Consider the following 14,037-nt stretch of genomic DNA (forward strand, 5'->3'; position numbering starts at 1 on the left):
ATCAGTAGTAATAGTTCGATACACATCTCTGTTATAGCCTTAAATAACTAATGTCTAAGTTAAGCAATTTAAGCACTGTTTGTAAAATAAGTTTTGGACAAGAAGGGAGTTAAGCCTCAAGGAGATGGACCCCGGCTATGCTCGGAAACAACAGACTAATGCTGAGTGACTCAACAGTGACACCTTCTGCCCAACAAGCAGCAACTACAACTGAGATTTGAAGGAAGCAAGGTTCAACCCTCCTGTTCAAGGGATGAAAAACATGAAGAGACAGAAAATTATTCATATAGGTTTTAAGAAAAATAAGACTGAAGGGACTTACCTGCCTCTAGCCACATATCCAGAAGCAGGTGAACTGCAAGCAGACAGTAATAATCTGAAAACTGCAATTCAGTTTTCAAACAAGATTTCCCTATAGAGGAAAAAAAAGCGTCACCCCGCATAGTAGATGTATTATCAAAATCATTACATTCAATAAACAGGGCCAATCATTTCTCACATAGCTATGTAAATTGAGGTAAATTGGCAGCCTTTCAGCCCACCAGATGACATTTTTAAAGGGACACTGTCAGGTTAATTATTTTTGAAATCCCAAGTTTCCTTACATCTGTTACTAATGTCAGATTATAAAAAGTGAACGAATTGTCAATGTGTTGCATTTCCTCATTTATGCTTTTTGCAGTTCCCCCAAAGTGGACAGGGAACGGATCCATTTCACTTTTGTTTCTAGTGAGTTTCACTTCCAGGCCCTTCTATACTAACTAAGTACTGCAGGGTCTGGGGTTACAGACTCCACAGAGGATTGTTTAAAGCAACCAGATACAAATACAACCACTACTTTCTTTCTGGTAAAATTGAAAAATGTTACAAAAAGTGACAAGCTTTTGGAAATTTGGCCCATAAGAAAGTCTAAATATGAATTCACTGCAATGCACTAGTTTCAAGATTTTCTTACCAAACTCCAATCCATGCTGGTATCTTAACATTAACTCCCGGACTACACTCAGCTTTTGGTTTTTGTCAATGGTGTGATAGAGACCAAGCAATCTTGTTAGCTGAACCACACACAAGTGTTGTTGCAAAGCTTTGATGTCAGCTGGTAGTGCAAGTTTACCCTCTGCTGGTACTGACAAAGGAATGATTCCCAGCAACTGACTGATGAACTGGGAAGGAAACACAAGTGTTAAATTTTGCAATGCACTTAGTCACCTCAAGAAAACAGCAAGTCTTATATTCATGTTCAGAAACTGGGACAAAATGAGATTACGGAGGTGTTGGTACCAACTCCATAATTAAAACGCCACTGAAATTTGAAGTTAGAGGGCTCACTCCTCAAGACGGTACATATTCGGATCCTGAGCCTAAGAATGCAGGAAGTACCAAAAAAGTCAACGGGATTACACACAGGCTTAAAGTTAACTATGTCTTCAAGTGCTTTGCTGGATTGTGGCCAGAATGCTCCACGCCTTGCTAACTTTGTAGAAATTAAATTCTATTGTTATTTATTAAAAATCATATTTATCAGTACCAACCATACAACTCTTTCCAAGGATTAACTCTCTCAAGACAGGGTAAGTTAGAATTAAACCTGTTCAGTACTTTAGGAATTAAAATGAGTCATTTTTAAAATTACACTTGCAATGTTACCATCATTTTCTCCTAGCTAAAAATGGCTTTAACACCACAATGATTATACCTGCTCTGAACAAGTTAGATAACATGGGGCTTAAAGTGTTGGCAGCAGTCTGTCTATAGTAGGGCTCCCAACATTACCACCACTGGGGGAGCTGAACCGATGTTAGCAACAGAGGGATCCCTAATATGAACAATGCCCGTATGTAGTTTACATAGATTTTGTTAACAGCCTTTGACTGATCCAGGACTTTTTATTTAACTCCTACCCCTGAGAAATATACCACAATGGCTTAGAAGAACAAGGGGGTGAGTGGCAGGATTCCCAGAGGCTGAAGTCATCTACCAAGCTGCTCATGACTCTGCTGAAATCCTCTCAATTTAAGTTTAAATAAGGTAGGGGTCAGAAAGATTCTGGAAGAAATACAAATAGTGTCTCAGACATCTCTCTCAATTGATGCTGATGTGTCCATTCTGTCACTTAGATCTGCTACAGTGTTATTACTTAGTCCCCTAACTATTCCTGGTGCTTGGCACAGATTAAGAGAAAGATCTTCCCAGAGAGTATTTACAATTAGACACAGAGCATGAACAAGGACAGACAAGGGGAGAAGGAAAGAAGGATAATGTTTAACACAACAGTAACACAAGTCCTATTATCTAACAAGCCAATCTTATTCATTCTGATATTTTAGACAGAAACTAAAGTTCATTCCATGGAGGTTTATCTTCCCTTGACGCTCATGTTTAACTCACATTGCTTCAAGGGTAGCTGTGCATGTTTATACAGGGAGAATAAACCTCTTTATGGTGATAGATATGTTGGGCTCTACTGTATATCTCAGACTGTGACAACGTGAACAAGAGTGAGGAGAGGTTATGCCACTAAAATCAACAGAAGTCATGGGACACCACAGAACTGCAAGAAGAAGGCTCAGTCGTACAAATAGTTACTGAATTACTCCATGCATGCTCTATGCTGGGAGTCACGTTGCAGGAACAGAGAGAGAGAGAGAGAGAGAGAGAGTCTCCCATTGAAGTTATTCAGAACTTTGGCATTTTTAATTTTTAAGAAACACTATTTCTTCTGGTTAGAGCAGAATTTTGAATAAAATTAACCAGTTCTACATTATCAGCAATTTGATTTTCTAAAAAACTGATTCCCTCTCTCCCTGAAAGGGAGTTTCCTTTTGATATCACCACTGTCAAAAGCTGCATTCAGCTGACAGCCGGTGCACTCAGCAGTCTCCAGCACCCCTCCCTTTACTTCACCCAATGCTATTGTTCTTACCTTTGTACACTGGCTAGGTGGGAGGAGGTCCACAAATACCTTGAGATCAGTGAAACAGCAGGGTTTGTCCCCAAACTTTTTGAAGTATTGGAACATTAGTTCTTCTGGGTCACCTAACAAAGAAACTCAGTTATAAAGAAGCCAGTTCAATCTTTTTTTTTTTTAAATGCTCACTTAGAAGCAAAGTCAATAATATAACGAGGCTTGGAAGGATTAGATTTTTATTGGTAAATTTTGGTGAGCATCAGTTTCAGCATACACACACACACACAAACTGAAGAAAAAAAATATTTCCATTGATAACAAAAATTTGCAATTAGGCAAAGTAAGAAAAGGCAGGGGTTCTCAACCTTTTTCTTTCTGAGGCTCCCCCAACATTCTATAAAAACTCAAAAGCCCACCTGTGCCACAACAACTGTTTTTCTGCATATAAAAGGCAGGGCCAGTATTAGGGGATAGCAAGCAGGGGAACTGCCTGGGGCCCCAAACCACAGGTTGTCCTGTGAAGTTAAGTTGCTCAGTCTTTTGCTTCAGCCCTGGGTGGGGGGGCTTGGAACTCCAGGCTTCAGCCCCATGCAATGGGGCTTCGGCTTTCTGCCCTGGGCCACAGCAAGTCTAATGCCAGCCCTGCTTGGCAGACCCCCTGAAACCTCCTTTTTAAACCATGATTTGAGGACTTCAATGGTTCAGACACAGGTTTGATACAGGAGTGGGTGAGTGAGATTCTGTGGCCTGCGTTGTGCTGGAGGTCAGACTAGATCAGGGGTAGGCAACCTATGGCACGCGTGCTGAAGGCGGCACATGAGCTGATTTTCAGTGGCACTCACACTGCCCGGGTCCTGGCCACCAGTCCAGGGGGCTCTGCATTTTAATTTAATTTTCAATGAAGCTTCTTAAACATTTCAAAAACCTTATTTACTTGTCATACATCAATAATTTAGTTATATATTATAGACTTATAGAAAGTGACCTTCTAAAAACGTTAAAATGTATGACTGGCACGCGAAACCTTAAATTCAAGTGAATAAATGAAGACTCGGCACACCACTTCTGAAAGGTTGCCCACCCCTGGGCTAGATGATCATAACGGTCGCTTCTGACCTTAAAGTCTATGATTCTATGCTTGGGGCGCCCGCAGAGGGCTCCGGACCCCTGGTTGAGAACCACTGTATTAGACGGTCATTAAATAATGACTGACTGATCCTCCCAGCCATAATTTCCAGGACTTGTGAAAATTTAAACCAATGAAAATAGAAAAAAAATGCTTAAAAACAGATATTCTCTGTCAAAATTATTTAAAGAAAAAGTAGAGTTCTGCCAAGCCTAAATATAACTATGAGGAATTTTCAGTCCTGCAAATGAACGTATTCATAGCAGTTTCTTATGTTCAAAGTTGAACAGTGATTTACAAATCATGACAGTTTCATTTCAGATCTTACAGTCAATTAGAAAGCTTAACCCATCTGATAAAGAATGAGAGAGGGAAAAAAAACAGAATATTTCAAGCTACCCACTCACAATTTATCTGATGATATTTATTTTCCTGCATCTAAGTGCAAAATGAGTTAATTTAAATAGGGTCTGCAGAAACCCTGCTAATATTAAGCCACATTCTCTTCCTTACTCCACTCCCCAAAGTGTTTTTTTTTTTTTAAACTCATGAAACCCCCAATAAGTGCATTTAACAAGCATTATTGTTCTCATTTACAAGTCTGCCAAAGAGCCCAAAGAAATATCAGCTGGTGATTACACGAAGGATGACAAAGGGAGAGGATTTTCAAAATTATTAAGGGATTTATCAAAGAACAACTCCCACTGAAAGTCACTGGGTTTGTGCTCCTAAACTGATTAGGTGCCTTTGAAATCTCCCCCAAAGACCTAGTTTTAAAAGGTCTAAAACACTCTAGAATTGTTATTGGAATAATATTTGACCTTCTATAACACCTTTCATCTGAAGATGCTTTATGCATGCAATCCCTGCACACCCTTTACATCAGGCACTACTAAATTGATGATCCCAGTACAAAGAGCTTGTTCTAGGTTGGTGTTCTTTCCCTTAAGGTTTAATTTATCATCCAATTAGTGGCTCTTACCTAGTTTATATTCATCCTTACAACCCCTGTGTCGCAAACGTCTAATCAGCTCCAGTTCGGCTAGGTAGGGTCCCCGAAGTGGCCGAGAGCTCTTAGCTTCTTCTGTTATCCTCTCCTCTATAAATTTCACAGCTTGCTCTGTAGAATAATGCACTTCTCCTTCCAGAGAGCTGTGCAGTTAAAGATATGAGTATTGATTTCAAGTATTCTTCTATCATTCCCATTTCTGAGGCACTGGCAGTAAGTGGTAAGCATGCCTTAACATCACTCCCTCAAAGCAATCAGGTTCGACTGATTCTCTGACCCAGACTCTGTGAAGGGAGCAGGTTAAGGAAGCTCCAGTAAAGTCAAAACTAGCATTATATGCATGCCTCCAGAGGGGGTCAGTGCCCTCTTGGAACAGGGACCAGCTTCCGCAGCTAAGTAGCTCGGGCACATTATGTGCCAGCAGCCATGATAACTCTTGAGATAGAGAGCTCTACATTAGCATGCATTTACACTAGCTATTTACCGATACTGGATACACTAAAGCAAGGATGGGAAACTGGCGGCTTGGGGTCCGCATCTGGCCTGCCAAATTGTTCTATTTTTCCCACCGCAGCCCAGATTGGGTAGGCAACCTGGCAGTCCCAGGGTCAGGACAGAGACAGGACATCAGATTGCAGGGGGAGGGTCCCGCCTACTCATGTGTTATGTGACACTGTGGCAAGAGCCAAGGTGCCAGAGCAGGGAGCCGAGCTCAACTCTGAAGGACAGGAGCTGTTGCCACAAGGTAAGCTCACTCCCAACACTCCCTTTGGGGGCAGGACCCAACCTCCAAGTCTCAAATCCCAGCCCATCAATGGTTTTAGTGGGTTTTGTGGCCCTCAACTACCTTAAAATTGCCCATCCCTTCATTAAAGTAAAACTATCAAGGGACAAACTAGGATTTTGACATCTACTGTATGAAGAGGAAAAATCCTCAGGGATAGTAGTTGACTTACTGCTCTCCTTCTGCTGGAGGAGTCCAGGATTTGTCAATGAGTTGAAAGACTGAATCAAAGTAAATTATATAGAACTGCCAATCATCCGAGCTAAAAAACAGGCAAGGAGCAAAATTAAGGAAAGTGCAAATAATGTTACTCACACATGCAAGTTTAGTCCTTTATAAAAACATTGTTAGATCTTGCAAGTCACAGAACAATTAAAACACAGGGGAAAAAACGCACCAAGAACCATTTCCACTAGAAAATTTCCCATCTTAAAGGGGCACTGTTAAGCAGGTTTCTAAAACCAACATATTTCAAGAAACTCAAGTCCAGATTTATATTTGAAGTTCTTTTACAATTTTTTAAAAGGGATTTTGGCTCCCATTAACATTTATAAAGGCCTTTCCAACGAGGGAATGAGCAGGTTCAAGAGTAGCACCACCACATTGCTAATGTAGGAGCTGGGAAATGCATCTGACCATCAACAAACAAGTGAAACTGACTATATACAAAGTGCTACAGAATGCACGAAGTAAACTGAAAACTTTTCTCTCTATATCTAATGTTTCAATTGTAGTAACCTTAGCTGTTGTCATTCCCTCCGGTCCTCTCCCTGCTCCCCCAAGACTCTAGGCTTTAAAATCTCCCCAGGATTTCCACTATAGTTACATTCAACTATTTATTAAAGAACAGTTTTTCTAAGTAAGATGTTTTTGATCTCTTGGATGGCAGCTTCAGACAGGATTCACTATAATCCCATTAACTGTGTCCTAGTCCTTACAACAAACCCTCATGACTGTCTCAGAGGCAGATCTGATCATCCTGATTTGCTCTGTTCTGATGCATCTGCTGCTTTGAACTTGTCAGTGTATTTCCTAGGACAAATCTACACTGCTGTGCTACATGAGCACAGCTGCACCGATGCAGCTACGCTACCGTAGCGCATCTGGTGAACCGACGCTATGCCGACGGGAGAGCACTCTCCTGCCAGCATAATTACTCCGCCTCTGCGAGAGGCGGAAGCTGTGTGGGTGGGAGAGAGTCTCCTACCGATACAGCACGGTATAGACACCGCTTTAAGTCGATGTAACTTATGTCGCTCAAGGGGTGTTGTTTTCACACCCCTGAGTGACAAATTACATTGACTTAAGTGGTAGTGTAAATCAGCCGTCAGAAGGAAACCTGGCAGATTAAGAGAACTAGATTGTAGGAAATAGTTGTAGGAAATGAAATTCAAGTACAAGTTTGCATTTTTTCTGAAAATTAGAATGTTGGATAGCAAAGTATGGCCCTCTGGAAATAGAGAATGAAATTAGTTTATTTCAGGAAAGCACACGTTGCACAACTCATTTGTTCACTGTGACAGTTAGCGGAGCTTCCATGTGAACGAATGATAATTTGCAGTCTTAGCTGCTCTCATCAGAGGATCTCCAACACTTTTCAAGCATTCAGTCTCAAACCTGCAGAGACAAGCAGCTGAGGTACTGTGGTGACGTGACTTGTCCAAGGTCACAGAGTGAGTCAGTAGCATAGATGTGAACACAACTTACTTTTTCAGTAGCAACCTCCTGGACAGTGCGTTGCATTCTGGCCACTTGCACAGCTTCTGATACATCGCCATACACTTATTCTCTCGACTCTGGAGCTCACTAGTCAACTTCTCTAAATCAGAAAGAGTTGTGAATTTATTTCCTCCATCATTTTTCTTTAACAACTTTCAGAACAAAGTATTTTATCCTACACAGGATGCAAGAGAGAAAACACATTCTTCTCCAAGACTGGAGGGCCAGGACTGAAGTCCAGGATCAATGCCAAAAAGCACTGCTAAAACAAGAGGTCAGTAACAGATTTAAGGTCCTATATCTTGCAGGTCAATGGTGCTAGAAATGAGTGCTTTGTTATTGAAAAGCTGGGAGTCCTAACATTTAATTATTTTTAAGACCTGGTACCTCCACTTACTGGGGCACCTGGCACTGGCCACTGTCGGTAGACAGGATACTGGACTAGATGGACCTTTGGTCTGACCCGATACGACTGTTCTTATGTTCTGTATCAGCACTAGAAACTCTTTGCTGGATCAGCACCTATTTTCCAACTGAGGAAAGTGCTGAACCTGCGATTAGAAAGAAAACATTTTATGCCTAATTATTGGCCAACATCTGACATAAGGAGGGACAGAAACTCTATTAAAACAATCGTCTCAATAACACATCACTACCCTCCTTTTTCTGTTAGAAGCATGGCTCAGAAGCTGCTGGACCCGGGTGCAAAACCTTCCCTTGAAAAGTACACAGGACTGGGTGCAGAACTGTAGAGTCTGACTGGAACCTTGATATTCGGGCTGCTCTTACGCGACAAATTCACTTTTGAGGTAGAAAAATAAAGCTCTAAAATCATCCAGGAGGAAGGGGCATAATGCCACCCCTAGCAGCACTGGTAGTTGTGAGCTGACATGATGGGATTTTGTGGGTTCAGTTATGTTAATCTGATAATTGCCCTTTGTACAACATGCTGCTGCTTTAACACAGATAATGGAATTGATGCTGCAAACACTCCTGCGTGTAGTAATACCACAAGCAGTCTGATGAAACCAGTAAGAAAATCTGCAGAATTGGGCTCAAGGTATGTTACTGGTAGGAGTTAAGTTAATTTACAGCGATCTTTAAACGAGTACACGTGCAGAACAATCAAATCCACATCATACAAGTTCCCAGCAAAAGACCTGGGGAAAAAGCAAGAATACCGGCAAACCTCCACGCAGCTGGGGTTGTTAATTGACTGAAAGATAAGTTACCTCCTAGTTTTCCTCTAACAACATCCAAGGCTTCCTGATACTTCTCCAAACGTTCCAGTATCATGTAGTAAAGTTCAACCTTAGAAGAAAGATTTGTATACACTGACATTTGGAAGTAAAACAAGTGAAAAGTGTCTGGAAATAAAAACAGTTTGTGCTTCTGTCATTAGGAAGAGGAGAAAGTCAACGCTGTCTGTAAAACTGTCTAATAGCCACCAGAAAGGAAAATTCAAGAATTTAATTTAACGCCCTCTAATCCCAAAGGATCCCCTGGGCTTTACAAACACTACAAAGAAATCACTTCATCTAGCAATGAACTCTTCACAATTTTACACCACCTACAACCTCTGCCCTCACTTCCTTCCAACACCCTTTCATTCCTTATGCTCCTCTATATCCTCTCTCCACACTGCTCCCTTTGTCTTCCTGCTCTCGCTCCCTGCTTCATACCTTATTTCATGCAGCAGTCTCCTACTTTCTGTACACCAACCACCTTCTCCTTTCTCAGTTTCTCTTCTCAAAACTCCCTTTGGCCATGGGGCCCCTATGCTTATAAATGCATTGCTAAGATTCCCCTCCCCCTCTTTGCATCTACATTGCTGTCCTGTTCAACTAAATTTCAGTTTTCAGTTCTGATTTTTACTCACTTTCATCGTGTTATTGGTTACTTTTGCACCTTGTGACTTCCCAGAAAATTGTTATATAGGTTCACTTGACTGCAGAAGTCTGTTTAATTAGCAATGAAAATCCATTTTTTAAACAAATGTGAATATCAACATTTCTTTTGTCTCCCTGTGTGTAACCACATCAGAAAAGCTGCTGACCATACTGCTTTGTTTGACCAAGAGGAGAAGCCCAGAGAGCATGGACTGGATGTGTACCAGCGGAAAAAGTGAACAGGACATGTATTTCCCTGACAGTCCCTTTGAAAGAATCTGACCATTCTATGATTTCTCAAAGTCAGCTTTTGAAGTTACTATTGCAATTGTCTCAACAGCTACTGTTTTCGGTTTAAACTGAAAATTAGAATCCCTGGCTGCAATGTATTTGTATTAAGTTTGTGAGTTCTTCTGAGACAGAGAACTTGTTTTCTATCTTAGGGGTTCTTAAACATCCATAGAGTGGGTCACACTTTAATAGTTTGTCTCACGGACCATGTTCTCTCTAGTCATGTCTGCATAAGCCACCTTCCTTCACACTAGCAATCATACAACATCCCTGTGGCAACCACAGCAATTCCTTCCCTTGAACAGGAATATTAGGAGAGTAATATTTGGAGCTGTTTTTATTGAGAGTTACCAGCTGGAAATGGAGAGCCAGCACTGACCAGCCAGCTCCCCCTGGATCACCAGCAAGCCTTCTTCTTTGTGTACTTAATAAAAAAGATTACAGAGCACTATAATGGGAACCAGACTCAGTATTAGGTATGCTATACAAAGTCATTAAGCTATATTGTTAGCACAACATAAAGCTCATACAATGTATTAACCATGCTCACATCACGTAGAAAACACATTTGCAAAACTTACTTCAGCCTCAGCTTCAATCTTATCCTCCTTCACCATTTTTTCCACCATTCTTTCAGCTAGGGGCAAAAACATTGTTTTGGAGAGGTTTTCATCTTGTGCTGAAATAGACTAGGGGAGAGAGAAGAATTACTGTAGCAATTTATCAGCCTTTCCTATTGTCCAACTCAAAATTAATTTTTTCATCAGGCGGGAAACATGACACACGCAACAACCCACGAAATACCCATCAGGGCTACCATCAGCAACATGCATGGACACAGCGTTTTGTAAAACATGCTGCTGGGGAAGCAACTGATGGCACAATGAAGTGCTCACTCTTCACAACTTGAGTCTCAGAACAACGTAACAGACAACGTGTTATCAATAAAAATACAGGTCACTTACTGAATTCATTTCTTCTACAATCAAATTATTTCAAAGCATACAATTGTTATTTCCATGTTTATTTTTTGCCTGACTGAGGCTATGTCTATACTAGCATTTCTGTCGTCAGGGGTGCGAACCTCCTCCCTCCTGACTGAAATACATTTCACTGACAAAAGTGCCGGTGTGGACAGTGCTATGTCGGTGGGAGTCACTCTCCCGCCAACATAGCTACTGCCGCTCGTTGGGGGTGGTTTAATTATGCTGACGGGACAGCTCTCTCCTGTTGGCACAGAGCAGCTACACGGGAGACTTTACAGTCGCGCAGCTGCAGCAGTACTGCTGTAAGTCCATAGCACAGACATACCCTAAAGGAGGTCTGTCAGGAAGTTTGATTAACGCTCAAGTCTGTTATCTGTGCCAGTGCAAAACAACATATTTTGATTTTTACTGTTGTAGGATTCTTGACGTCTAAGAAACAAGCAATACCAGGTAAGTTTCTGGACCACACAAAAAAATATAGATTTGAGGAGGGTTCAGTGTTTACACTGACTTTATACAGAAATAGTAGCACCCTACAATGCTAGCAGGCAGGCAGCCAGCTTATTTAAAAAAAGCTATTGGGTATTTTTCATAATGTGAAAACACCCACAACATCTCAATGTGAACATTACAGCCACTGTTAAAAACTTTAATTCAATCAGAATGCTGTATTCACCTGCATAATTAGGCTCATCACAGACCAAAAGTAGTAAGGGTTTTTGGGGACAATCTTATAAAGTGCCATTCCAGCCTGAAAAATATAAGACATGTATCCATCATTTCAAAAATGCTTCAATTTATAAGGTGCATTATAGAAAGTGAAAGAGTGATAACAACAGTGACAAACAATTCCTGAGGATTAGCGACCAGATAAGAATTTATTAACCCCAACTGGATATACTCCCTAGCAAACACCCTCCACCGAGATCTATACTGGTAGTGATGCAGTTTCTCTCCCTGCATCTGCTGCTACTTTGTAAAGTGTATTATAGCTTCAGCTGGCCTGGAAAGGCATTTCTAGAAGAGTGATTATTTGAAGAGCCTATAGCTTTAGATACAGGGTGCACGCATACGTACACACACTACCTACTTCTGCAGATTAAAGGAAGGTTTCAGCTCTGGTCTCCATTTTTGCACATGCTCAATTGTATACATACAACCAAGCCCACGCTTTGCAATGTAAACACCTGCACTTGAACATTTTTAACTTGCACATGCATGTGTTCGGATTTTGAAGGCATGTGGCATAAGAGACGCCCAGTTGAAAATATGGCCCTAAATATCAACATACAGCCAAGTCTTCAGTCACTTAACTTAGAATGGAAGTTATTCTTATTCACACATTCCTCACACAAGCATTATGTCTCTATATAAACGAAGACTTAACTTTCCTACATTTACACCTCTACCCCGATATAATGCGACCCAATATAACACAAATTCGGACATAACGTGGTAAAGCAGCGCTCCAGGAGGGCGGGGATACGCACTTTGGTGGATCAAAGCAAGTTCGCTATAACGCGGTTTCACCTATAACACAGTAAGATTTTTTGGCTCCCAAGGACAGTGTTTTATCGAGGCAGAGGTGTACTTCCGAGTTTTTAAACTGATAAGAAATGACACCTACACACAGTATATAATATTTTACATTAGCTAAGCTATTTTTACAAGAAACACTCTACTCCTTGTTCACTTCTACAAACTATTTCTTGTCTGTTTTCAGATTATAATGAGACTGATCCCCCTTTTCAGGGCCTTTCATTTGAAGTTTGACAGGATGCAACAAAAGATGGTTTATTTTCACCCTCCATTCAGTCAATCTCCGTCTGAAGTCTGCATCCCTTTGAATCCTTAGGTGCAGTACACTTCTACTCTGATATAACGTGACCCGATATAACACAAATAACACAAACGCGGTAAAGCAGTGTTCCGGGAGGTGGGGGTGGGGGGGTGATGCGCACTCCGGTGGATCAAAGCAAGGTCACTATAACGCGGTTTCACCTATAACACAGTAAGATTTTTTGGCTCCCGAGGACAGCGTTTTATCGAGGTAGAGGTGTATTAGATACCCATTCAAAAACACCCTATATTTGCCATTTACGAGCATTACCAATCTAGATAATTTAATCAGATACATGTTTGTACAATGGTCTGAACAGAATATTTAGCATTTATGTAACATTTTGTATCCATATAAGACTGGTATTTTCCATTCATTATTCCAGCTAAGAGTACAATTATTAGAAGGTGAAATGTCTGAATTTCAGATTTCATATACAGCTAGTAAAGTAGCATTATATACTGGCCTAGAGTAAACAGCGAAGTTTCTTACTGAAGGATGTTTGCATCACTGCAAATCTATGCAAAAAACTTTTTTTTTTTAAGATTCTGGTCAGAGTTCTATACAATCAACGCAGTTGTCAGAGCAGCAAAAAAGGACTTTGCTTAATTCAGCCATAAATTAAGCACACTTCACCTATAGACGAATTCTTCATTTTCTAGACCTTTTACCTCCTTAGCACTGGTAATCTGGGAGAGCAACATACTTCATTTTTAGATGGCCTGACATTATTAGAGATCTCAGGATCCTACTGATTTTGAACCCTGAAATGTAAATGCATGCTTATGCCTGTTTCTTTTGAAATCAACAAGTTCTTTAAATGGAAAACACACAGAGGGCTGTCTAGAATTATATATAAAGAGTATCGTATATAAAAATGATGGTAGTAATGGATTTTTTTTTGTAAAACCCAAAATAAAAATGACATCCATAATCATTTTTAACATAAGCAAGCATGAAGCAAACTAATTCTGTGTTCCCATTTATCAGTATAAATATAATCCTTATTTAAGACATTAAATCAAAGTCAAGGCCAATCAAGAATTATTTGAAGCCTCTATCTATGCAAACAAAAAAAATCCATTAAAACAAGCAAAATGTTAAGATTAGATTAATATCCAACTCACAACTATCATAGCATATCTCAAAAGTTCTCTTTCTGCACAACTGCAATATCATGTATTGCATGATACATTGCAAGTCAGACTAGAATCTAGCCCTTTTAGTATGGAAAAATTGTAAATCCAAAATTGTTTTGATATTCAGATGCAGGTATGTCAAACAAGAATAAACCAGATCTCTCTATATTGGTATTTAGCACTTTGCAGGAATATATATTTCCCTCTGATTAATAAAGCTGTAACTTGGTGATATGCGTATATCAGTGCAATGTCACAGCTTGCAAGAGATTGGTGTAGTTGGCTTTTCTGAGACTTCAGTCTCACTGACATGGATCAAGTGGGTAACAAGTGGGTAACAAGCACA

At 40.4% G+C, this 14,037-nt stretch overlaps 1 protein-coding gene across 1 annotated transcript in view; it reads right to left on the minus strand.

Annotated features, from left to right (window-relative positions):
* The window catches only part of NAA25 (N-alpha-acetyltransferase 25, NatB auxiliary subunit), a 46,814-nt gene that overhangs the window by 22,643 nt on the left and 10,134 nt on the right, over positions 1–14,037 (minus strand). The window contains exons 5-13 of the mRNA XM_054006500.1: positions 11,389–11,463; positions 10,308–10,415; positions 8,779–8,857; positions 7,535–7,646; positions 6,000–6,089; positions 5,017–5,186; positions 2,924–3,036; positions 956–1,163; positions 323–412 (exon numbers count right to left, since the gene is read on the minus strand). Of these exons, the coding sequence (XP_053862475.1) occupies positions 323–412; positions 956–1,163; positions 2,924–3,036; positions 5,017–5,186; positions 6,000–6,089; positions 7,535–7,646; positions 8,779–8,857; positions 10,308–10,415; positions 11,389–11,463 (1,045 nt within the window). The remainder of the gene's footprint in view (positions 1–322; positions 413–955; positions 1,164–2,923; positions 3,037–5,016; positions 5,187–5,999; positions 6,090–7,534; positions 7,647–8,778; positions 8,858–10,307; positions 10,416–11,388; positions 11,464–14,037) is intronic.

This window comes from Malaclemys terrapin, chromosome 16 (assembly GCF_027887155.1).
Source record: "Malaclemys terrapin pileata isolate rMalTer1 chromosome 16, rMalTer1.hap1, whole genome shotgun sequence".
In the NCBI taxonomy this organism is placed as follows: Eukaryota; Metazoa; Chordata; order Testudines; family Emydidae; genus Malaclemys; species Malaclemys terrapin.